Raw genomic sequence first — 24,756 nt, 5'->3', positions numbered from 1 at the left:
ACATATGGAAGATTGTGCTTGGTTAATGTTTATGAATGTTGGTTAAAGATTACTTACCAAGATCAGATAAATGCAAATACAGTGACTGACTAATTAATCTTTTACTCACAACTTATAAATCTGGGCTGACACATAGTGAACACTGCACTTTCATGATGACGCACTAAACATTCAACCACATGTCAATATGAGCAACTTCGGGCAGATCATAAAGGAGGTTGGAGAGTTTGGTTTATTTCAGAAACGTTTAGTCGCTGCATTATGCATTTGCAGCATCTTTGCTGCTTTTAATGCGATAGGTCAGGTGTATATAGCCGTTAGCTTCCCACATCACTGCAACACTGACTGGATCTTGGAGCGTGGGTCCAACCTGACTGATGAGAGACAAAGAAATCTCACCCTCCCTGTGAACAAGGATGGAAGGTTTGAAAGCTGTAAAATGTTCACACCTGTGGATTTGGATTTGGAAGCCATTGAAGCATATGGGATTAATAGTACAACTGGATGCAGAGATGGATGGGACTACAAGGCACCAGAAGGTGCTTCCAGCATTGTGACAGAGGTAAGAAAGGAAAAACTTAAGGGTTCCGACTAAACTTCTAAGTCCTCAGGGTATAAATCACTGCTCACACCCTTAGTTGTGTGTATTGGTCCTGTAAACTAATCTTTGATCAACTGCTTTCCGTTCTACTCCTGTTACCTGCCTTTTCTTCTCAGTTTGATCTTGTTTGTGACAAGAGTGGTTTTGTTGAGGCATCACAGTCCATCTACATGGCGGGTGTTCTGGTTGGTGCGCTGGTCGTCGGGGCAGTTTCTGACAGGTTGGGACCAACAGCATGTCCACTACCACCTCCTATCCAATTTCAGTGATGGTTCTCAGTCTTTGTAAAACATTAGATTTTGGTTTTACAGTAGCTGTTATGCTACTTGTTAGTCTTTATCTACATGACTTGAAACAGCCTTAAAAAAAGTTTGAAAACAAGACCTTGAAGTTTAACATTTAACTGAGAGAGAAATTAGTTTAAGACTTGCCAAATAATTGTATCAGGATGGACATACAGCACAGAGGGATTGACTAACTAATGATGCCATCATGGTGGCAAACAAACAATGACTGATTAACAAAATAGATGAATTCACTTTGAACAAATGCCTTTTCTCCCTTTGTCTGCAGGTTTGGACGACGCATAACAATCCTACTCACCCTCACTTTACTTCTGCTGTTTTCTGTGGGTTCTGCGTTCTCACCAAATATCTATGTCTACATGGTCCTACATTTTTTTTGTGGGGCTACAGGAGGCGTCATTTTAATCAACACATCTGTGATGGGTAGGAACACTGTTCATCTCTTAAAAGACACCAAAATAGTACTGAGTAGTAAAAATGAAAAAACAAAATGAGGCTATTGTTGGGTTATGTCCAACTTACTGATCTGATATCCTTCAAGATCAATCTAAACATCCCTTCTTTCACCGTCAGCACAAATGGTTCAGTTCAACACTGCCACAACAGTAATGTTGGCATTAAAGGTCCTGTTTGTCAAATACTGATAAATTGGGATGGTGGCCACCCCGACCTACACTTCCATCGCGTCAGTATTTTACAAGTTGGGAATAAGACTCAAATATCAACTTTTCTTACAAACAGCATCTTTCAAACACTGTTGAATTAGTGTATGGTGATAGGAAGTACTTTAATGTGTAGAGTAATAGGTAATCGTGTTTATGATATCCACATCTGTCACACAGCGGTGGAGTGGACCGGTCCGTCTAAGAATGCTCTTTGCACGTGGATGATTCTTACACACGTTTCTGTTGGACTGATGCTGTTGTCTGGTATTGCATATTTAATTCACAACTGGAGGATCCTGCAGCTCGTGCTCTTCAGCCCTGTTGTCCTACTTGTGGGATTCCATTACTGGTCAGTAGTCCATCTAACCATTTTAATTTTACATTTCATTAAGTGCAACTTGACAAACACATCGTGGCAAAGTTTTAATTATAACATCTCTGATTTTGAACCTCTGTTTAAATAGGTTCCTCCCAGAGTCAGCTCGTTGGCTCATGGCCCACGGCAGGAAGGAGGAGGCCCTAAACTTGCTTCAGAGGGCAGCCAGGGTGAATGGGAGGATGATCTCAGATGATCTGCAAGATAAAGTGAGCTGCATCACTTTGATTAAACGTATGATCAATCTCTCTATGATATGTGATCATTTTCTGGTAATTTCTTTTTTCAGTGTGAGATGGAGGGTACATCTGAAAGAGGAAACGTGTTGGACCTCTTCCGGATTTCATATTTGAGAAAACGCACTCTCCTAATGGGCTTTAACTGGTGTGCTTTGTCAGTCATTACAAATGTTCCTAATAATGTTAAGCAATGATATGTCATAGCTACAGCGCTAACAGTACACTTTGCCTCAACAATACTGTTGCTGAGTTGTAGCAAAACTGAATGTTTCTCTCCAACTATGTTTCCAGGTTTTCAGCCAGTCTGCTATATTATGGACTGAGCCTGAATGTTCGTGGTTTTGGTCTGAATCTCTTCCTCACGCAGTTCATCTTTGGTCTCATTGAAATTCCTGCAAACCTAAGTGCTTTGGCTTTGAATCAACATTTTGGAAGGAGAATGTGTCAATCGGGTTACCTGCTCTTTGGGGGTGCAGCTTGCCTCTTAATCCCTGCTATTCCAAATGGTAATTTCAAAACCTCAGACGTGGTCATACATTTCTTTTTTCACAGGGGTTTAAATTATTCAGTGTATATCTGATATATACCTGTAAATGTTTTTTGACATATTATTTACCCAACAGATCTTCCAGTGGTGTCAACAATCATAGCTGTAATGGGAAAATTTGCTGGAACTGCCTCTTTCACCACAGCCTATGTTTACACTCCAGAATTATACCCAACGATTTTAAGGTATTATCAGTCTTTCTACCGCTACTCATGATGATTACATACACGACTTATTACAAACATATCATTTTCTATTATATTTTTATTATCACTAGGAGGCTCAGCATTCTTTTTGCGCTTCAGCCTCCCTTTTTATAACTGATGTCAACATGTAGTCACACAGACAAAGCTAATGATTGAACCATGACAAACATATCAATGCCAAGTCAGTTAAAGGTTTTGCTTTCAATGGCGAATTTTAATGTCATTAAAATGCTGTTCTAGCATGAACACTGGACCACTTTAGTTTACAGGCTGTATAGCAACTACTGTATGTCTACAGTAAGTAAGTAAAACAGGGCCACTGTGCTCTGTGATTATGAAATACTCATTTATTTGTGTTTTTATGTGTGTGTGTGTTTATATACTCTTAAATTACTCTATTATTTGCCAACTGTGATTTAACTCATCACCAAGTCATAACAATAAGTGTGATTGTACTTTCTTACAGGCAGAATGGTGTTGGTTTTAACTCAGCATGTGCTCGTGTGGCGGGCTTCCTCGCTCCCCTTTTCCGGCTCCTGGATGTCTATCATTACAGCATCCCCATGCTGATATATGGCATCTGCCCCTTAATTGCTGGGGGTTTGTGTTGGCTACTGCCTGAAACCCTCAATGTTCAACTTCAAGAACACACTACTGAGCTGAAGTGAGCTGAGTATAAATATCAAATTAACTTTGTTGAGTGGGTTGCGTATAAAAATTGTACATTAAAATGCTTTTTATGTTTTTGATTTCAGAAAACCAGTGAATGAATCTATAGAGGAACGGACACATTGCTGAACAACTCACTCAAGAGCTGGAATTTGAAATTCAATTATAATCAAGAGTTCAAAGTTTGGTTTGTTCCTTATCTATTACCAGGTATAAAATGGTATCAAGTGCAGTCTTTGCTTTATTAACAACATTTTTTTAAATGAAGTAATTAAACTCTTGGGTAATGACGGTTACAACATTTTAAAGTGTTTTTTAAATTTCATTTTTAAGTGTTGTTTTAGTTGTTTTTCAGAGACAGAGTAGCGAAGATAAAAGAAAAGTTAACTAAAGTATATCCATCCTTATTTGGCAATAGTTGCTTGCCTTGCAAGTAGCCGGACATCTGCAGTTTTTCTTTTGGTTGTCTATATTTGGTTTATGAAACCCAAGTCTCTATACACCTTCATATGTTTATGTAGGTTTGGGCTGGTTTGTAAGCATCTTACTGCCAGTACCACCACTTCTCTTGTCTGTCTGCATGAAGCTCATTGTATGAATGTTGCTGTGTTAAAGGTTCCATATTAATAAAGTTTGCAACATTGTCTCATTGTACTGCTCGTTTTATTGCCAAATGTACTGGCACATCTTAGAATTTTGCTTGGTTTAAAGATTAATTAAATTGCATTGAATGGGACTAAAGGAGAATAGATAATGTGACGAACAACTTTTAATAATTAAATACGTACATATTTATAAAAATGAAAATGATTATTTATAAAGAGTAATAATAGTAATACAGATTATGAAACTACTACTACTACTACTACTACTACTACTAATAATAATAATAATACAAAATATAGTAAAAGTAATAACATTACATGACAATGCATGCCTGTATGAAATTCATTGTTACAAGAATGTTGTGTCAGGTTGTCTCAGTATTTATTAGAAATGTTGCAGACCTGGGGTAGATCTTGTGGAATGACATCCATGAGAACAACAAAGCACAAAATAGAGGCCAAGTGAATGGGCCTCTTTATTATTATCTGTATTGACAGAACTATCCCAATGCATTCTGCAATTTGACCATTAATGGTGCACTATTCGGTTTTGAGAAGAAATCTAATCTCAGAAAATTCTTTGAAAAAGTCATCCATTGAACCACTCTAGGGTCGATGGATGGATTTAAAAAATATATTTTTTTATTACTTAGAAGGGCCCGATTTTGTAAAGATGACAGCATCATCTTTACATGCTGCCTGTATTTCTTTAAGAAAATAATGCCATGGGCAGAGTAAACATGATGCTCTGCTTCTGTTTAGTCTGTGTGGTTTTCTTTCTTTCTTTCTTATTTCTCCATATTTGGACATTTGTGTTAATTTTTCATGTTGATTGAAAACTTAGATGTAAACAGCAGAAAAATTACATAATAATGCAAACTTAAAATTATTTACATGATATACAGTGCTTCCATAAATGAATAAGCACACGGTCCTCAGAGTGTAATTCGGTCCCCAGAATGCTGCATTAAGCGAGAATGGTGGTTACTTAGTTTTGAAAAGATAACAGTATCATCTTTATACTGCCTGTAGCATTAATGATTTCTTAAAATTAATGATTTCTTAAAATCACTAATGCTAATGGAAGTGTAAAGATGATGCTGTCCTTCTGTTAAGTCTGTGTGATCGTTTTCTTTCTTTCAATCTTTCTTTATTTTTTATTTCTCTTTATTTGTACATTTGTGTTCATTTTTCATGTTGATTGAAACACTAAGACTTAAACAACAGAAAAATTATATAATAATACAAAATCAAAATTATTTACATGATATACAGTGCTTCCATAAATGAATAAGCACACGGTCCTCAGAGTGTAATTCGGTCCCCAGAATGCTGCATGAAGCGAGAATGGTGGATTTTTCTCCTCTAATTAGAAAATGTACTCCACAAAACTACACAGTGCACCGTTTACTTAATCATATAAGTAAAATGTTGTGTTTTCTTTTCATTCTTCTGTTATCCCAGTTAAAATATCATTTACAGAACCATTTGTATCCACAAATTAAGATGATAAAAACTTGTTGACTGTAATTATTAGTTTTTGTAAATGTGAACTAAAAAAAGCAGAAGACAATTTAATTATCAAAGTATCAAACTGACAGTATGAGTTATCTTACAAACAATCATTGCATTTACATTATTGCTTTTATATATATTTTTTTTTATCACCAGTCACTATACAAACACACTAATTTGGACAGCAGTTGGCTGTTGCAGAGTGCCTTGAACACATCTTCAAGAGGAGTTTTTCGCTGATGTCACAGTCAGCTGAGTACAGAAACAGAACACAGTTTTAACAGAAAGAAACCTTTAAATAAATTAAAGTTAATAAAACAAAAGAGAAAAGTGGTTGCCTGCTGCTACTCACATTGAAACTGATTATTTATGCGTCAGACTCATTGGAAATGTTGTCAGCAGTATTCCTCAGAAGCCATCGGTTTTTGTGTTGAACATGTCCAAACCCCTCATCATAATTCCCTTTTCTTCTGAATAGTTGTTGGTAGTGAAATATGCAGTAGAATTCCCCATGTAAAGGTGTGTAATTGTACATGCTACAAAAGAGCACAATTTGTTAGTTACAGCGCAAATTAAGGACTGCATTTAGTTATGGAGTGCATCTCATTTAGAGTTTACTGGATTGACACATTCCAAAATGAATCATACTTTATATATTTCATATTTTGATTTTGCATTCTGTAAATCATCCTTCAAAAGTTGTCATAGCTAACATCAGATTTTCTGCTGTGCTTTTTACTTGTCATACCAGGAAGTGCACAGGTGGAATGTTTAATAATTAACAATGACTCTGATCTTGCTATGACAATATTGCAAGTCAGCAATTAACAGTGTTAGGATTTACACCTCTGTCTAACAAGTCCAATGTCTACTTTGAGAGAGGTCTTTTCAACTTCTGTTCAACTTCACATTTGTCAAAGTAGAAGTCTGTAAAAAATGCAAAAACTATTATGATCAATATGAGCTGTATTAATAACAAAGTAATCAACAAATAAATCAATTTTGGGAATTACTGATCAATATTACGCTTGATTCTTTCAGTAATTTAGTATCTCACCTCAACTTTTTCTTGCACTGTTTACAGCAGAAGCAAATTTTGTGAAAAATGTATTTGTCTGCTGTGATTTTTTCCATCGGGTAAACCGGCTTCAAACAGGCTGAACACATCTCTTGACAGGCTGGTTGGAACTGATGAAAGAAAATGAGACTGAACTTGGTTAAAGTAAACAAAAAAGACACAATAAATACCAATAAAGCTTATTTAATATCAAATTCAAGTCAAATACAAGCTAAAGAAATCCTTAAACATCAATAAGAAAATCTTAAAGAGCAATAATTTGCATAAGTAATATCAAATAAAATCATGTACAAAACAATGTTTTCAATCAGAATATGAAAAAACAAACTAATAGGTAATATACTGCGTCTGTGTGTGGATGAATTAAGGTTTCTGATTGATCGGCAGCCGAACTTCTGGGTAACTGGTGACCTGATATGTAGCTGGACTGACCACTGCTTGACCATTTGATGTTGTTGTTTCTGGCTGAGTAGTGACAACAGTGGAGGTTTTGGAAGAGAAAACCCGGTTTCCAAAGTTGTCACTCCTCTCGTAGTTCTCTGTGACTGTTTTGCTGCCCATAACACTGTTTCCCTCAGGGTCAGTCTGCACCTCAAGGACACTGAGCTCTCGTTTAGAGTGAAGTGGGCTGTAAGAGGATTGTTTCTGACCTCCTTTTCTGGGATCCCCCTTTCTGTTTTGAGCAGGACTGTTGCATGTCAGGGTTTTTGTTGTCCGGAATTTTTCATCTCTCTTTGGGCTGTGCTGACATGTCGGGCAGATTGTGGTTGGAAGCAGCTCTGTTTTATCTGTCTTTCTAGCAGCTGACTGGATGGAGATGAAGGCTGGTGAAGATGGAGGACTTGCTCGCTGTGTTGCTGAGGTTACCTCTATGCTTGCACTCTGGCTAACTGGCAGAGCTGTGTCTATCTGTACTGTAGGCCTTTCCTGTGTCAACAGTGATTTCTTTTTGCTTGAGCCAATACTAATTTTGCTAATATTACCAGAGGATTGGGTTTCTTGCACTGTACCTAAAGACTCTTTGAACAGGCATGATAAACCAGCAATGTCTGAGTCAGATTTCAAAGTAGAGACAGAATAAAGAGCCTTCTTTATGGCTCCTTCTATGTCCATGAGTCTGGCTAAAGTCTGTTCTTTCAGATTCATTATTTCCTCACTGGCTCGCTCAAGATCTCCAAAAACATGTGCCATTGAGGGTTTATTTTCAGTGCTGTCTCTTTTTAACAGCGTCCTCTCTTCTTTGTTTTCCACTTTGACCTGTTTGTGTTTCTTTTTGTCTGTGCTGACAACCCAGTCGGGGACGTTCTCAAACACTGTCCTCAGAGACCTTACATCGACCTCGCTCGTGTCCTGTTCAATTTCCTCAACCCGACTGAGTATGCTCTGCAGCTCCTCCTGCTTTCGCAGGTTGTCAAAAATGTCCATGGCTGCTGTTATGTTCCCTCTCATGATCTCATCCATGTGAACTGACAGCCGCTGTCGGCGTTCATCCTCCGTCTCGGTGCGTCCTTTCTTTTCCCTCATCTCAACCTTGCCTTCTTGTTTAGTTTCTTTCTCATGCCTGTCTTTGCTGTCGGCAGTTTGTCTGCAGGTGTTTGTGTTACTGCATGATGGACCAGTTAGAATGCCTTGTGGTTGCTCAACATGTGTCAGCCTTGAGGAATTACTATCTCCAGACATGAGGTTTGGATATTTGTTGTCCGGCTGGGCAATTTTTACTCTTTTTGGCTTTACGGGCGCATTTTTTACTGCCTTCTTACCCCCAAATGTCTTACATTCTTGGTGAAAGTCAACATGGCTTTCATCTGATTTACTCATATTCTCTTTGATTGAGGATTTCTGGCTGCTTTTCTTGTCTGTTGTGACATTTATCTCCTTTTGCCGATTAATGATATTCTTATCTGTGTCATCGCTTTCCAAAGTCACTAGAGAACCTTGAACTTGATGAACTTCATTTTCCTGAAACTCACGCACAGCTTCATCAGAAAGCATATTTCTTTGCAGAGCCACTGACTCAGTCCCTGAGTTTGCATTATTGTTAATTTTGATCAGGTTTTGTTCATCCTTACTTGACAATGATGTCATTGGCAATGGCTGAGGATTATTCGGGGTTATCTCATGACTTCTTGCATTGGTTGATTGAATGTCCCCTTGTTTCACTTTCAAATGCTCAGGTTTAGGTGGAATGGCTGGTTTTGGGCAAACAGACCTTCCGCCTCTCACTGAGCTGGCACTTGCTGCTGCTTTATTTTGGCTGCCACTTTGGCTCGGGGGATCTGCAGACGCTGCAGTCACTTGTTTGTTGGAGAGCTCTTGTCTTATTGGTGCTTGAGTTGATTCATGTTCAGCCATGGGGCAAAACTCCTCTGCAGTGCACTTTTGAACAGATGCTTTGACTACATTTTGTGGCATTTCTTTGTGAGGTTTTGAAGAGTTTCTGAATATCATGGCTGCTCTGAAATCTCCTCTACTGACATTGATGTTGGATCTCTCCAGGGAATTCAAAGCTGCCTGAAGTTTACCCTCAAAAACTACTTCCTCATCCTCCTGCTGTGTGTCTGCTGTCTCTGAGCTATGAACAGATGCCGTAGCAGCTTTCTGGAACACCTCTGTGCCACCTTTTTGACACATTTTGCCGCAAATTTCATGAGTTTGTACTTTTTCAGAATTGGTGTCTTCATCGTATATCTCTGTGCTCTTGAATCCATGATCTGATTTATGTTCTGAGGTGATGTTCGAGGCCGTGAACAGGTCTTCTTTTTTGTTTGCATTTTCTTGAGGTGTTTGACCTTGTGTTTTTGAGTGTCTGACATTGCCGTCTGTACCTGAGACAACCGGTTCCTTTGAAGATTCTTGATCAAGTGATTTCTGTTTTTCTTGTGATGAGTGGGACAAGGCTTTGGCCTCGATTGTGGCCTGTTGGAGGCTATGTATTGCAGTTTGGAGGTTAGCAATCTCATAATTTCCATCAACCACTTCAATTATTTCAGCCCGATGGATTGTACCATCCTCTTGCATCTCAAGAAATGATTCTTGTGGTTCAACTGAAGATTTGCAAGCTTCTTTTTGTGTTTGGGGACCACACTCATCAACACTATTCTTCAGCTGCCCATGGGAGAATAACTCAACATTGCAATCTGTAGAGGACTCGCTCTTTCCACGTGGCTCATTATGGCCTGTGAATGTGCAAGAACTGGTGGTAGATTGGGCAAGACTTTTACAAACATTTGGCTTTGGTCCAACTGGTTTTTGATCTCCAGAGAACATGTTTTTCAGTTTCTTTACATCCACTGGGACCCAATCTGAAGCCTCAGCCTGATCATCTCTCTGCCCAGGATGAAGTTCCATCCCTTGTCTTGCCCCAATTTGGTTAACGGGGAGTTCTTGTTCCAGCTCTTCTGGCTCAACCTGAAGGCTTTTCAAATACTCCAAGTCTCCCTTTTCAATACAACTCCTAAACAGTTTTACATTCCCTGTTACTGTGATGTCAGGCCGTGTTAATCCTTGGCAGGTTTGGTCTTTTGATCTATCTAGAAGGCAGCTAATGGTTGATTCGACGGCGCCTTTTCTTTGTCCATTATCATCTGTTTTACTCACATTTCCTCTGTCTGACTCTGGTTCTTCATGCTCTGCACCATTTGGAGGACGGTAACTTTTCACATCTTCGTCATCAAAATAATTGTAAAGGGAGTAAACTATGATTTCAGCGCATCTGTTCACATCCTCCTGAATTATCACGCCTTTTCTCAGAGAGTTGTCTTGATTGAGAATATCCTCAACAACCTGAACAACATTGGCAGTATTGAACTCTGTGTCCTGGTTGGTAGAAAACTGATGGTGGTGCACAGGTACATTTACAACTGTCACCTCCATTCTTCCTTTACTATCCTCCTTTAGGTAAGTGATCTGAGGCTTTCGGTTTGTGCGTGGCAGCAACTGGAGTATGAAGTTTTGTGCACCACCTTCAGCCACCTCATCATATTTGATCTCAGGCCCACCCTCCAATAGTGTGAACTTTGCCTTTCTAGCTATCATCGTCTCATATACCTCAATAATTGAGCCGCCTGAATGGATGACATTAACTTGATGAAGGGAGTTCAATGTGTCCTTGATATTTTCCACCATTGTCTCAACCTCATCCTTGTTCTGATGCCTAATCTTGTCAAAGGGCATCGATTCAAACAAATGCGCTCTGTTCTTGACATTAGCTACTGGATAGTCCTGAGCTGCTGCACTGTCTTTGACTTGGCTTTGGGATTCTGACGTATGCATAAAGGAAAGCTCTCTTTCTATGTTTGTTTGGATAAATGGATTGTTTTTTAAAAGAGCCGGACTTGTTTTGATTATTTCCTCATTTTTCTCTGGATCACAAAGGCTTGTAGGCTCGTCCTCAAAACCTTCACTAGTAGAAAACTCTTCTCTATCAGGAACGTCATGGTTAGTGCTTTGACCAAATATACCAGCACATGGCTCTAGTTTCTGGGGCAGATCCGTCAAATCAAGACTTTTGGCACATGCATTACTTTTGTTTTTGCAGTGCGGATGCTCCTGTACTCGTTTTTGGACTGCCCCAGGCTCATCCCCAGAAATAGATGCTTTTCCCCGGGGCTTAATACCTGGATTTAGAAGGGACGTGTTTACAGACTGACTCTCAAATAGCCTTCTGGTAGCCTGGACATCTATTCTTACCATGTTCTCCTCACACTCTGTGTTATGATCTGGACTACAACCAAGTGTTTTTTCATCCTCCACTGACTCTTTAACACTTTCACTAAATGACCTCTCTTCATGCTCCTCAAATACAGCTGATATTTTACTGATATCACCTCTTTCCACTGTTTCCTCTGCCATGTGTCTCTTGGGAATGTAAGGAGATACTTTGTCACTCAAGGAACAGTTCTCAAATATCAAACGTCTTGAAAGAACCTCTCCCTCGTATCCAGTTTCAACAGTTGTTGCCCCTGTCTCTGAGCTCAAAACCTCAGCAAGCTCCTCATCCACAACATCATCCAGCATCTTAAGCTCTGGGTGAGTGTGCTTCAGAAGCCTCCTCAGCTCACATTTCTGCCGCTGTTGGTATAACTTTTCTCTGGTGAGTTGGGATGGCACTGCCTGTTGGAAGTGCGCCCCAGAGATGTCCTCTGACCCTGGCTGATTTCTTGTTGAAGGAGGCAGAATGAGGCCCTCTTCCCTCTGTTGGGAGTCTTCAGCCATCTTGGAAGAACAAAGGAACAGTCTCATCGTTGAGTCCTTTGTAACAGAAATGAGCTATCCAGTGAAAAGCATGCTCCAGAGCGTGCAGACATGCTTACAGCCTTGACATCAACCGTCATCATGCCAGGTGATTTGGTTTCCACATGCCAGGGGTCACTATGGGTTAGCTGAGCTCCAATACAACCAGAAAATGTGACCCCAAATACAGCCACAGTGATAAATACAGAGTGGATGATATCTTGTATCTGTTTCCTTCTTTCCAGGAAAAACAAGCATTTGTTCTTGAGCCATATTACATGATAAGGTGGAAGATGTTTATGTTATTGTTATGTTAATGCAAACCCAGTACACACTGTCATGCAAAATGTCTGGGGAAATTTTACCTTACCTTGCTTAGTTTGGCTCTTTTCCCAGTCTCAGATGACTGATGTTGTGCCTAAATGGGAGCAATGAATATTTCAATATTTCAACTACAATAATCATAATCAAAGATATCAAACTGCAGTGTGTAGATGCCAGTGCAAATGTATGGTTCAGTGGCATCTAGTGGTGAGACAGCAACCAACCGAACACCCTTGCCCTCACCTGACAGGCTCATATTCTAAGGTTATTAAACACAATGATTCATAGTTACAGGTGCAATGAAAAAAAATGGTGATGTGGGTAACAGGTGTATCAACACTGCTGGGAAGTGTTAGATGTAACTGTTCAAAAGCATTTACAATTAACTTTCTTTGCCATGCTGTACAAATAGTTGTTTTCCTGCATACCAGTGTTGTAATCAAGACCACCTAAACCGGGACAAAGACATGACCAAGGCCAGGGTGTATCGACACTGAGACAAGACCAATACTTCAAGAGTTGAGACCAAGTCAAGAGGAAGACTACAGCATCTGCATCCCTATCCAGTCTTGAAATGAAATCCAGAGTACTCTTTGTCCAAGGTCGAGTAAAAATCAGATCAAATCCAAGACGAGACCTTCCAAATGATGTCTCGAAACTGGTCTTGAATACTATAACACTAATGCATATAAGGAAACGTCTCTGAGATCACGCTCTTAAGATAGGGTTGGGCTAAACATATCCAGGACTGAAAAGTAGATAGCACACAGCGAGAAAACATTTGTTTACCGTTTTTAAGAGTCCGTTTGTGGGATCCTGAGGTGCTGCCTTTGACAGAAAGAGAGCAGATATAGCTTTGACTGAGACAGACAGTTTCTCCTTGCTTTTGATGCCTCTGAAATCTGCAATTGACCTCCTCTTGTCCTCTGCAGAGACATCAGAAACAGAGATTTAATGTGCCGAATCTCTTGATGACACAGGTTACACTGTTAGAATCAAACCTTTTTCTGGGATACAAATGTGCCACCAAAGGGTTCCAGGTTAAAGACAAAAGTGATCGCTTTGTTGACTGATTATTTTTAGCCTTCAAAAAGGCAGCTGGTGTCCAATAATACACCATTTTTCTCTGACTGTCAAACTGTGTGGCTGGGACACCGTTTAGTGTCAACTTATATAACACACATTTGACTTTAATGTCCTCATTCAAGTCAGTAAAGTGTGTCTTAATACTAAGCAATTCTGGTAACTTGGTTGCCGTGTGGTGGAGTTATAAATGTACCACTGCTGGTGGAGAGGGGCAGATATCTGACACCACTGACACAGATACTGGTAGTTAAAAGGACAAGGCAAGTCACCGCTGTGATAGTTGACTAAGCATAGAAGAGCAAAACACGTCCCGACACGTGTTTTAAAACAGACATTGTGATGATAGAATAAAGCAAGAACTCTTATGGCTGAGGATTTCATGAATTTTGGCTGCAATATTTAGGTCATAACCTCAAGTGGTCCCTAAGTTTCACCATCCTAATATTTTAGAAATGTATTTTAGAAAACTGCTAAAACTATCAATCAAAAGGATTGTATTTTCCTTAGATTACCATATATATTATGCTATATGGGTTTCAAAGAAGAAGCGAAGTTTTTTCAAGTGCATGTGCAAGCCATATAACATGCGGGTTAGATTGTTTTCACTCAGCAAACACATATTATTCTTTTTGCCTCATTTTTATCAAAATACAAATCTGTACTCACAGAAAACAAACAGTTCCCTCCTTCTTCTGACCTGCCTGTCTCCTTATTTTCTCTCATGGGTTCAGTTCTGGTTTCCCGTCTAGCGGTGGTGCGTCTGCCACTCTCAGTCGCTCCCTCTCTCTGTTTCATTCCTGCCCTAGTGACAGCTGACCCTTTCACCCTCCCGCACTTATTCAGGACTCACAGCACCGCGGCTATTTCTGTCCAGTTTCCGGAGCGGCCCTCACTATGCTTGCACCAGGTTGAGTCAATCACGGCTTCTTGCAGAGTCACTGTTCATCTCTGTTTCACTTCTTCCCTTTCATCCATACCGTCCACAGCTTTGACCTGAGTCATAGGACTCAAGGGAGGCTTTCTAGGGAATGTTGTTTTTGTAGTTACATGAGGTTTTAGACACTGATTTGGGCTAATATGAGAAGCTAAACACGTCATTTTTGTTCTTTGTTTGATATTGTGGTGGACCAAAAGCAGAATATGTTTGTGCCCTGATAGAAAGAGGTCTATATAATTTGATACTAATTATAGGGAATTCTTTTTTTAAAGCAGCTCTATTTATACTGAAGTATTTGTCTTTGTTTCGTTGACGTATTATATATTTTTGCATGTTCAGATAACCAGCTGTGCACAACAGAGTGGACTCGAGTCACTCTCTATGTGATTTGCAACTTGACAGAAATTTACTTGACACTCAACTTGGACATTTCATGTTTTCAGTTTAGTATTTTGTTTAGAAGTGATGGGAGGGAAATGAGAGACAATGAGAGTTTGACTTTTGTTAGTCATACAGTAATTAACCATTGTTCTGCGCAAAGTGCATTTTAAATATTTCTTCTACTTTACATCATGGTATCTAAATTTATAGAGCAAATCAAGGTCTGGTTGATACAGCCTGTTATGACTATAGTAATTTTTTTTGCCAAATCTGCTGTGTGCTGTGTGTGCCCTGTGTTTTTTCTGCCTTCAGTCATCAATGCAAATAGGTGTGTGCCATAGCCGTGCCGTGATTGGTGAAGTGGTTCCAGGCCCTGGCTCTTGATTGGCTTCACACTGAAGACAACCTGGTATATAAAGAGCCAAGATGGTGGATGTCTGATGGCAGCAGGCATTCCTCATCCTCCTCCTCCTCTGCCAGCTGGCCACACTTTAGTTCAGTTCTGTAGTCCTTTTGAGTAGCTTAGTTTCTTTTGAGTAGTAAGGGTGGACTGCCAGTTTTGTTAACCTCATTTTTTCCTTTTTTCTGACATTCGTTTTTTCTTAAGTTGTTGTTTTGGCCTTAGTCCACCCTGAAGTTCATAGCTTGGCTTATATATATCATTATCTATGTTTGTCATTTCAACTATTTTTTTTGTAAATAAATCATTTTTCTTAGTATTCAACAAAGTCGTTGTTTGTGGCTACTTGGGACTTGGGGAAAATGGGGCTTTTTCACGTTGTGTCCTAGGCCCCTAAACTGGGGCATAACAAGCCTCATCACAACTTTTATATCAGCTGTTTTATTCAGTCTTATCATCTTGTCCTTATCCTGAAAGTGTACACATTGATTTGTGTACTATTTGTGTGATACTGGGCTTTTTGCCATTTCGTTCATATATATATATATATATATATATATATATATATATATATATATATATATATATATATATATATATATATATATATATATATATATATATATATATATATATATATATATATATATATACACATATATATATATATATATATATATACATATATACAACTCTTTTAAAAGATCTACTGATAACAGATCAAGGACGAGAAAACTTAATTATCCCAGCTTTATTGGGCAGAGGTAGGAACAGATAGTGATCAGGTATGCTGGGTCACAGAGCACACTTTGATGATTGCTGTCCGGTACTCACCATCTTGAGAGGCAGCAATCTTTTCAAAATCGATACCCCCAATTGTTTTTCTCCTCTCCGTCGGAGCCTGATGCACCACCTAGAGAGAGAGAAATGCACCGTCACTTCTCCTCAGTAGACCTTTGTCTGTCTGTGTCGGATGGCGGATTAAATAAAAACAAGGGAAATATGAGTTGAAAGTGAATCTGCCGAGTCACAAGATGATTGACAGGTGTCTTCATAGACAGACGAACACTACATAACAAAGCAATGTGAGTTAAAGGTGCAATATGTAAGAATTCATGCTCAAAACATAAAAGGGGGCTGCACATCAGTGTAACCGCCAGCTGTTACTGTTGTTAGCTAGTTAGCTCAGTTACACTGCTAGTTCAGGTTTGGCGCTGGACCACGGCTAGCTGGTTAGCATGCTAACCTCAGTAGATATCTCTGCAACAGTACATAGACATCTTAACATCAAAACTGTGATATCTTCTTCATCTACATTCCGTAGATGCTGTTAGTTAACTTTTTAATGTTTAACACTTACATGCTTGAATTTTTTCCCACTGATGTTTTCTGATGATCATATTAGTAAAAGCAGGTTTACAGGTCAATATTTTGGATTCTGATCAAATCTATGTACCTTCTTGGTCTCGCGTTCCTCCTTCGCATCATCAACAGGAGCCTCAGCAGGAATTTGGGTCTTCACTTTCTGTGCAGGCCTCTCTACCTCTTCAGCCTCTCCGTTCATCACCGGCATGAAATCTGCTGACTTGTAGGGTGATGTGGAACTCGAGGCTCTGAAACTGCTCTTGGTGTTGTTTTGCACCTTCGACTCGAACACAGCCTTCAGGGCCTCGATGGACACAGTGCTGCTTTGAAGGCTCCCCACTGACTTACTGCGGACCAAACCCGCTTTGGCTCGAGACCGTTCCTTCTCTTCGTTTCTCATTATCAGAACCTCCAGACGAATCTCTGGACTCTCCGAGAGAGATGGAGTCATCTGACAGCGAGATAAAAAAGATAAAGTTCCCCATATTTTGTCCACATGTACGTCATGTAAAGTCAGAGAGTTTTCTTTAAATGTTCTTTTACTTACCATTGTTTCTTCAATGGATGTGTTCACTTCCACTGTTGTTTGATACCTTTTTACATACACAAAAGCCATATTAAAGGGTAACTCCGCCAATTTTACGCATTAAAGCATGTGTACAGGAGTACTATCCTGTATACTATCCTGTATGTAAAAAAAGTTGTATAAAACATTTTGTGGCTCCTGGGGAAGCTGCATGTAATCTGATAGATTTCCTCCATTGTTGTCATTCAGTGGCCAAGTTGCATTATGGGTAATGCAGTCATCCACTGGTTCACCACTGCACTCCTTGGACTCATTTTGGCCAGTTTTAAAACAAGTAATGAAAAATTGATCCAACAGAACCAGAGGTATCCCCATTTTTAATCCAAAACCTGATGCCTTAATTTCCCACAATGCAACTAGCCACTGAGTCACATCACTGGATGCAGTTTATCCGATTACATCCAGCTTCTTCTGGAGCCACAAAAAGCTTTATACTGCTCTATTCACATATGCAGTTGAACTGTGTGTAAAATCTGCAGCGTTACCCTTTAAAGTTATAGCGCACTGTGTGTTTTAATTGTCACAAATGTAAAAAGAGCGAGGAAGATGTTTTCTTCACCTGGCAACCAGCTGGGACACAGACGTGGTCTTGCCCCGCAGCCCTGCCCCCGTCCAGGTGGGCTGGTCACATGACGAGGTGATGCTCCTCAGTGACTGGGTGCGCCTCAGGTTGTTCTCCCATTCCATGGCCAATGACGTCTCAGCAGCAGACATTTTCCAAATAATCACCTAATATACAGACACTCTCTGTAGAGGATCAACAAACTGGAGCTCGTAGTCTGTTAAGTATTTAAACACAGCAAAACATACTGTTTTAATTATCATCTTAAATCCAGAAGTGACAGTTTGATCTACTCGTAAAGCTTCGCTTGTAGAAATCGAGTATTATAACATCGATGATTCACAGCTGTTAATCAATGAGATGTAGCAACAAATGTACAAAGTCATGCCATTTAAGTGCCATGCAAAATAACACAATAATTACTCATAAAAAACAAAGTTTCCTGAAGGTTATGGACTATATAAAGACAATTCTGAGTAGAATCGTTACCTGAAAGATGTCAGTCAGCGTCTGTTCCCTGTGACAATGAGAAGCACTTCCGCAGAATCACAAGACGTGCACAGGCTGTGAGCAAAGTCCCTTTTCTTCCTCATTACCTCATTTATGTAAAATGAGTTATGAAAATGTCTATGGTGGCAGACAACGGGACGTAAATCAACGACTCTGGTTACTGACACAGGCTGCATTCGCTTCTTTTATTTTGAAATGCAGAAACATTCACCATTTGGATTTTGCATTCAACATCTTTAAGATAACATCAATAAGATGCAGCTTTTGGTTTTTGCTTTGACAGCATTCTGTGAGAGACACTGATTAACTAATTTACAACATCAGGTCAGAGCAGATGACTGCTGGTAATGTGCTGCTGTGCTGCCAAGAGCTGATGTACTGTACATGTTCACAGTGTGTTGTTGAGTTTGTTCAGGAGAATTTCTAAACAACACAGGGGAAATGTGTCATCATTTTGGAGAAATGTGTCTATTGGAGTAATAATTAACGCCTAAACATCTGTAAATTATCTCAAGTACACGATTAGTGGACACACAAGCCACAGTCCATATTTTCAGCAGTGCGTGACAAACAAGAGCTGTTGAACTGTACAAACAATGTTAATCGAAAACAAGCATCAGCATATTTTTAGGCTTCCAAAGGTCCAAAAATTGCTAGTGTTAGTTAAAGGCAGAACGCTGTGCACGTTTGGTTTTATCATTTTAAAGTTCAACCATAAATGAAAACTTGGTCATTATCCATGTGATGCAGCATTCTCATAAGCAAATTTAGGAGATGGGGACTTGTTAAGAAATTTATAAAATAAAATAAAACATAAATTGCCATAATCCAAGTCTCCCAAAACTTTAAGAGCCTGAATTCATTTGAAAAAAGAAAATGTTATTTACACCCTTGTATAACAGATCTCTGGCCTTCCAGAGACATGTATTACACTGGATGAGCTGCATGGAGCCATTTCATGTTTTATTATTAGGTTGTTGTTTTTTTTTTTAAAATATTTTAAACAAATCTACATTAGTTGTTTAGGAGAATGCTGCGATGCTGTTTTGCTGTGAAGCTCCAGAAATGTTGTATTGATTAGAACTATCCCCAACTGTCCAGTAGCTATAGAATGAGTAAATAATGATTGAATTTAATTTTTTTGGGGGTGAACTGTTCCTTTAAGGAACACATAGGAACACTGGAATAGGATTTCCACGAGGCGTGTTAATTAACCTTGCAAGATTAGGTACAAAACAGTACTCCTTGCAGCCTTAGTGTTTGAGTGTGTTGCTCAAGGACACTTCTGGAGGGATGTAAACATATACTCACTTTTAGTTTTGTGCTCTCGATTTATCCCCTTTTTGCATTCAAAGAGCTGTCAACTAATAAATCATCACACCCAGAAACAAAGAAATGGCCATAAACAGATCATAAATCTGGCACACTGTACTGGAAATGTTTGAAGTTGCTTGACCGCAAAGAGCTGAAGATCCAAAAGGCCTCGGTTAGTGCAAACCCTCTTTAAAGTCGGTGCCCCACTTTGAACGCCCCATTCAAAATATCGCTCCACACTGCAGCACTGCAATTAAACAATTATTTTTTTACTGCTTCTTTTAAAAGGTCCTCCGTTCTTAAATTAGATCTCAACTGGCTGGGGCTCAGGAGTCGGCAGCAGACAGCCAGCGAGAAAACAAGTGTTGTGGAGGTTCGTCTCCACCCAGGAATTCCAAAACCTGCTGACTCTCTGGGATCAAGTGGGAGCAGCAGGAAGATCTGCTCCCTCGTGACCTCGTCGACCACACCGACCCCAACCAGGCTGCCCCCGGACACATGCTGCAGCAGAACTGCATCTGCTAAGAAGTTAAGCTGCATTTGAAATGAACTGTATACACAATATTTAGCTTTATGGGCCTCACACTGTAGATGTAATGATTGTTTTGTTTCAGGCTGGTGCTGCAGAGTATAATCACAGTGCATACTGTGATGATAGGGGGGTTTCATAATAGTGCTATCTTGTGGTGAAATGGCTTCACTGCAGTAAAACCACTGAGGCCTGGACAAGGTTCACTGCACTGACACAAGAGCTAAAAATAAAAAGTGAAATTAGGATAATTTGGGAATCTTCTTTTGAAAAGGTTGTCATTAAATCGACGACACAACCCAGAAACTATGAATCATAAGCTCTGCAAGCAGTTTTGGAAAGCACTGTAACTTAATGCATTAAGTGAAATGCTGAACTCAAAGCTGCATTGATCAATTGTGGCCACACGGGGGCAGCAGGACGAGCTGAAAACAACACTGATGTTCTGTCACCATATAAACATAAACATGCTTCTGGTTTCTCCATTCAGTTATGTGAATCATTGTTGTTCTCCAGATTTTAAATAAACACAGGATTTATTTATTTATTTTACAGGTCTGCAATTTTAATAGTACATACGTGGTAATTAATATGTAACATTACCATAAACCCCCAATTACCAATGCAATTACCTCAAAATGTATTGAAAACTGAAGAAAAAACCCCCCATCAGTAATATTCTGCTATTTTCCAAGAAACAGTTAATGAACTGCTGGTAATTCCTTTAATACATTTCCAGGAAAAATGTTCCACTTGGTTTCTGCTTAACTTCCCCTCAGCAGGCCACTGAAATGAAGTGAGCTGTTGCATCGTAATTTGAAATATAGTTTCCGTTTAACTTCTGCAGGTCAGTAAATTGAAGCTAACCCTGATTTCAGTAGACAAGTTATTTGCCTAAATGTCGTCTTTCTTTTTATTTGCTATAAAATTGCTAATTACCTACAAATACAATGCAAAGTATCATCCCTTAATTGCCTTTTAGGTCTTATGATAATGTCTTCACACATCTAATTTGACTCTTTTTATAATTTGAGACACCAACATAAATCCATTACAAGCAGAAGAGTTCATGTCTACAGTCATTTAGTGTAAGTACCTGTGTATGATAACTGTGTGTGTGAGTGTGACGGGGAAAGAGAGCCTGATGAATGGCAGAAGTTAGACAGAAACTCGTTGGAAATTAACATTTAAAGGAGCCGTCGATGCTTCCGGTAAGTTCAGTGCATTTGGTTTTGAATGCTGGATCTGATCCGAGGACATGGTGCTGGTGTCCTGTATCTGCAGGTTTTCTGTGTTTCACGCGCTTGTGAGAATGCAGCGGAGCTCGGAGACAATGGCAGCTTTTGTCAGCGTGCAGAATTTCATATTCCCTCTCTTTAGTCTTGCTTTCTGTTAATCAGTCTTCAGACAAAGAGAGAGCAACAGCAGCAGCACACACCCCAGGGGCAAAAAAAAAAAAAAAAAAGAAAGAGAGAGATTCAGCCTGGCTGCCTGTCTCCCCCTCCTCTGCCCCTCCTCTGACTACAACCCTCATCCCTCCCTTCAAAACCCACTCCTGTCTCTGTCTCAGAGGCACTGCAGAGATGAAAGGGAATATGCAATGCGCCGCCTTTGACTGTGAACTGAGCGGTGTTATTAGGGGGAAGTTTACTGGCCTTGTCTGCGTTTTAAACACACTTGCTTACACCCAGCCAGCTGTTTTCAGAGGGGGGAGGAGGGAGGCTCCACGGCGGGTTGGAAGGAGACTTAGGAATAGCAGAGAATGCGCTCTTAAACACATCTGTCTGACTTCCTGTGTCTGACTGTGTTAAAGAATCAGCCGTGAGAAAGGAATGGCCTTTAATATCACACATGCATAGATTATAATTTAATCCAGCAGAGGGTGGTAGAGACCACACGGCGCGGACTCCTCTTACCCACATTTAGATTATGTGGGAACAGTACAGTGGGGCTATTCAAGGCCAGTCCAGGTTATTTCAGTGCACCAAAATAACCCAGGATGTACAGCAGCGCGAGCAGACACCAGATAGTCGAGGCAGATAAGGTCAGAGCAGCGTCGCACCAGTGAGGCATAAATAAGCGTATTTAAACACAGACGGTGAAATCAATTCATATGCAGCAGTGATCCACAGGAAAGAGAAGTCTGCCATCATGAGGCGTTTGAGTTCAGCTGCCTCGCTTAACCCTGCTGCAGTCGCGTTTTTCTGCAGCATCCCGTCTGCATGGCAGAAGTCTTGAGGTCTGCAGCGCTCCACAGAGCATGTGATACTGGTCGGATGGCCTGTCGGTGATGTGGGCCTCACACACACACACACACACAGACACACACACGCACACACACACAGACACACACCACACCACACAACACGCTTCTCACACGACCAGCAGTCACGAGATGGATTATATGTATGCATCATGACACAGACGGCATGGCACAGTGTGTGTGTGTGTGACTCAGCAGTGGTGTGTGTGTGTGTGGTTGTGTGTGGTTGTGTGTGTGATTCATGCGACTGTGCTACTAGTGATACTGCCCGACATGTAATTGAGGTAATGTCGTCGGTTTTTCATTCAGAAAACGTTTTGAGAAAATACTTTTTTCACATTATTAAAGGGGCACTGTGAGGGAATTTAAGGTGGCAGGGTCCGCCTCATATAAACATAGCAGAGCAGTATGAAACTGTGTCGTCCTTTAAGGTCAGCGCGAAAAACAAAGAGTTTGTTTATTAAGTTCGTTTAAGCATTAAAAACTTTTCTTTGCGCCCCAAAAACTACATAATGTAACTTTAAATGCTTTCATACGGTGGCTTGTTAGATAATGTTAATAATATCTCTTCCAGTTTGGTGTGGCTTATTAGTCTAATCACGCTGAAAAAAGTAGTTCTCCAAATCCTCTTTTTGGCACATGCTGGAGTATCTTATTTATTCATCAGTCATCTCTCGGCCAGATCACTTTGATGCCAAGATGAAGCCCAATTAGTTAGAAATGTCCCATCTGTAGTCTCCAATCAGACCACCCTTGAAAAAAAAGGCAAAAAGCCTACAACATAACTAGCAAAAGACAGAGGAGGCTCGCTATTTACTCACTCGCTTTTCCTTTTTGCTCTGCCCGTTAATTAATTTGCACTCTGATGTCTGACTGCGATACACTCTGATTTTTAGTTTTTACATTTTTAGAGAAGAAGAAGACCGTCTCATCTTTCCCTCAGTGCACAGAATGTGCTGCCTGAGCATCATACATATGCATCACATAAATAATACAACATATTTGAATGTTTTAAAGAGAAATACAGACACTTCCGATGAGCCAAAGTGGTGTAGACGGTCAGCATCCCTGACGTCAGACATCCTGTGCAACTTATCAGTTGTCAGCATCGGCTCTGTGTCTGTATGTTTGAGGTTTGAATCCAAAACAGACGCTCGTACAGAGAACAGACGAGGGTTTCCTCCAGCGAGCGTGCTGCCAAAGGGTAAAACACGGCAGACGCATTAGATGATGAAACTTTCTCATCTTGTAACTGAACACATACTTATTTTAACAGATCCACAGATGAATGACTGTTGCAGACAGCGAAGAGTTCACCCTCAGCCACCTGCGTCGCCCGTCACAGTGTACGCTCAACAACTAGCAATCGTGAAAAATTGAAAATTTCAGATGCAAGAATGTTAAATGTCTGTTTGCAGCAGTGGTGGCAGTGATAATTACAGTGATTATGTTTATGGTGTTGCAGGAATGGACCATTTCGACAAGAAGTTTGTGATGTAACAGATGAAAATATTTTCATGCACGGGTGAATTTTGACATTTTGTGCTATTATGGCTTCGGCAACATGTCGTTTTCTCCAACTGGTAGAAAGAAAATGGCCCAAAAAACACATTTTGGTGTTTATTTACGTTCAGAATTGAATATGGAAGGGGCTCTGTGGACCTTCTGTGGACACTTGTTCTCTGAAGTAACATTTGTGTTACGTTATAGTCAGTGTGGCCAATAAAAGATGATTCATGCATGTTAATAACCACAAATTGTTACATAAAGTCCCTTTCAAAAGGCAGAAAACATGTCTTCCAAAATTGTTTCAGTGTAAAGAATGAACTGCGAAAGTTTCCTGAAAGCTCTGAAAATTGTATCGAACATTTGGAGTTTTTCCTCACACGAATCTCCACTTCAGGACACCAAACATTGAAAATTTATCGTTATCTTTATTCTGAAAGCTAATTTAGCAGCGTTTGTTTATATATCACGCATATATGTTAGATTTTAAATGTTGAGTTTACTTTTAAAAAGTCAGGAAAACAATTAGATCAGAATTATTGAAGTAGATGATTACGTTGAAGTTGTTAAAACCTTTTTAGCCCTCACAATTTACATTTAATAATATAAATATTACATTTAATAATACAAAAACATTTTCTTTATTGTTTTCGATCCATCTTTAAGTTTATAATGCTGTTATTATTTCTTCATTCATGCATTATCAAATACACTCAGATTTTCGTGCAAACTACCTGACTACCTTTCCTGTGTTTTTTGACAATTTACAGTATTTCACATCCCTCTGCTGCTGGCTGCCTCTGGCCAGTTTCTTCATTCTTTCTCCTAGCAGAGAAAAGTGAGGAGGAGGAGGAGGAGGAAGAGAAACAAGGCGAGGAGGAATGAAAGGAGCAAGATAAAGGTGTATATATTTATCCTTTAGCTGAGTCACAAATCAAACAAACAAGTGGAGAAA

General features: G+C 39.8%; 2 protein-coding genes across 7 annotated transcripts; one reads left to right on the top strand and one right to left on the bottom strand.

The window, feature by feature from the left end:
* The first annotated feature begins 131 nt into the window (after positions 1-131).
* On the top strand, positions 132-5,874 carry LOC119008310 (solute carrier family 22 member 13-like). Its single transcript, XM_037078421.1, has 10 exons — positions 132-562; positions 718-821; positions 1,175-1,329; positions 1,749-1,920; positions 2,036-2,156; positions 2,237-2,331; positions 2,478-2,692; positions 2,810-2,918; positions 3,406-3,603; positions 3,695-5,874. The coding sequence occupies exons 1-10, from the start codon at positions 188-190 to the stop codon at positions 3,735-3,737; spliced, it is 1,587 nt and encodes a 528-aa protein (XP_036934316.1). The 5' UTR covers positions 132-187; the 3' UTR covers positions 3,738-5,874.
* LOC119008306 (xin actin-binding repeat-containing protein 1) lies at positions 4,555-18,328 on the bottom strand. Of its 6 annotated transcripts, XM_037078412.1 has the most exons (9): positions 18,169-18,326; positions 17,677-17,896; positions 16,623-17,124; positions 16,001-16,079; positions 13,152-13,288; positions 12,409-12,456; positions 6,786-6,916; positions 6,081-6,264; positions 4,555-5,980 (listed from the first exon to the last, which is right to left on the bottom strand). In XM_037078412.1, the coding sequence occupies exons 2-8, from the start codon at positions 17,829-17,831 to the stop codon at positions 6,096-6,098; spliced, it is 1,221 nt and encodes a 406-aa protein (XP_036934307.1). In that variant the 5' UTR covers positions 17,832-17,896; positions 18,169-18,326; the 3' UTR covers positions 4,555-5,980; positions 6,081-6,095. The 6 variants fall into 6 exon arrangements, with proteins under 6 accessions (XP_036934307.1, XP_036934304.1, XP_036934302.1 ...); XM_037078409.1 differs by lacking the exons at positions 4,555-5,980; positions 6,081-6,264; positions 6,786-6,916 and adding an exon at positions 6,923-12,020 and having other exon boundaries at positions 16,623-16,982; positions 17,079-17,124; positions 18,169-18,328; XM_037078407.1 differs by lacking the exons at positions 4,555-5,980; positions 6,081-6,264; positions 6,786-6,916 and adding an exon at positions 6,923-12,020 and having other exon boundaries at positions 18,169-18,328.
* Positions 18,329-24,756: the final 6,428 nt, after the last annotated feature.

Source organism: Acanthopagrus latus, chromosome 19, assembly GCF_904848185.1.
Source record: "Acanthopagrus latus isolate v.2019 chromosome 19, fAcaLat1.1, whole genome shotgun sequence".
NCBI lineage: Eukaryota > Metazoa > Chordata > Actinopteri > Spariformes > Sparidae > Acanthopagrus > Acanthopagrus latus.
This window is presented reverse-complemented; position numbering and strand designations above follow the sequence as displayed.

Coding starts and splice junctions, on each gene's coding strand:
- LOC119008310 (XM_037078421.1), top strand. CDS start 188: ATGAGCAACTTCGGGCAGATCATAAAGGAGGTTGGAGAGTTTGGTTTA. Junction 563..717: donor CTTCCAGCATTGTGACAGAG/GTAAGAAAGGAA, acceptor TTTTCTTCTCAG/TTTGATCTTGTTTGTGACAA. Junction 1,921..2,035: donor CTTGTGGGATTCCATTACTG/GTCAGTAGTCCA, acceptor CTGTTTAAATAG/GTTCCTCCCAGAGTCAGCTC.
- LOC119008306 (XM_037078407.1), bottom strand. CDS start 17,831: ATGTCTGCTGCTGAGACGTCATTGGCCATGGAATGGGAGAACAACCTG. Junction 12,457..13,151: donor CAAACGGACTCTTAAAAACG/GTAAACAAATGT, acceptor GCTCCCATTTAG/GCACAACATCAGTCATCTGA. Junction 12,021..12,408: donor AAAGAGCCAAACTAAGCAAG/GTAAGGTAAAAT, acceptor TGTTCTTCCAAG/ATGGCTGAAGACTCCCAACA.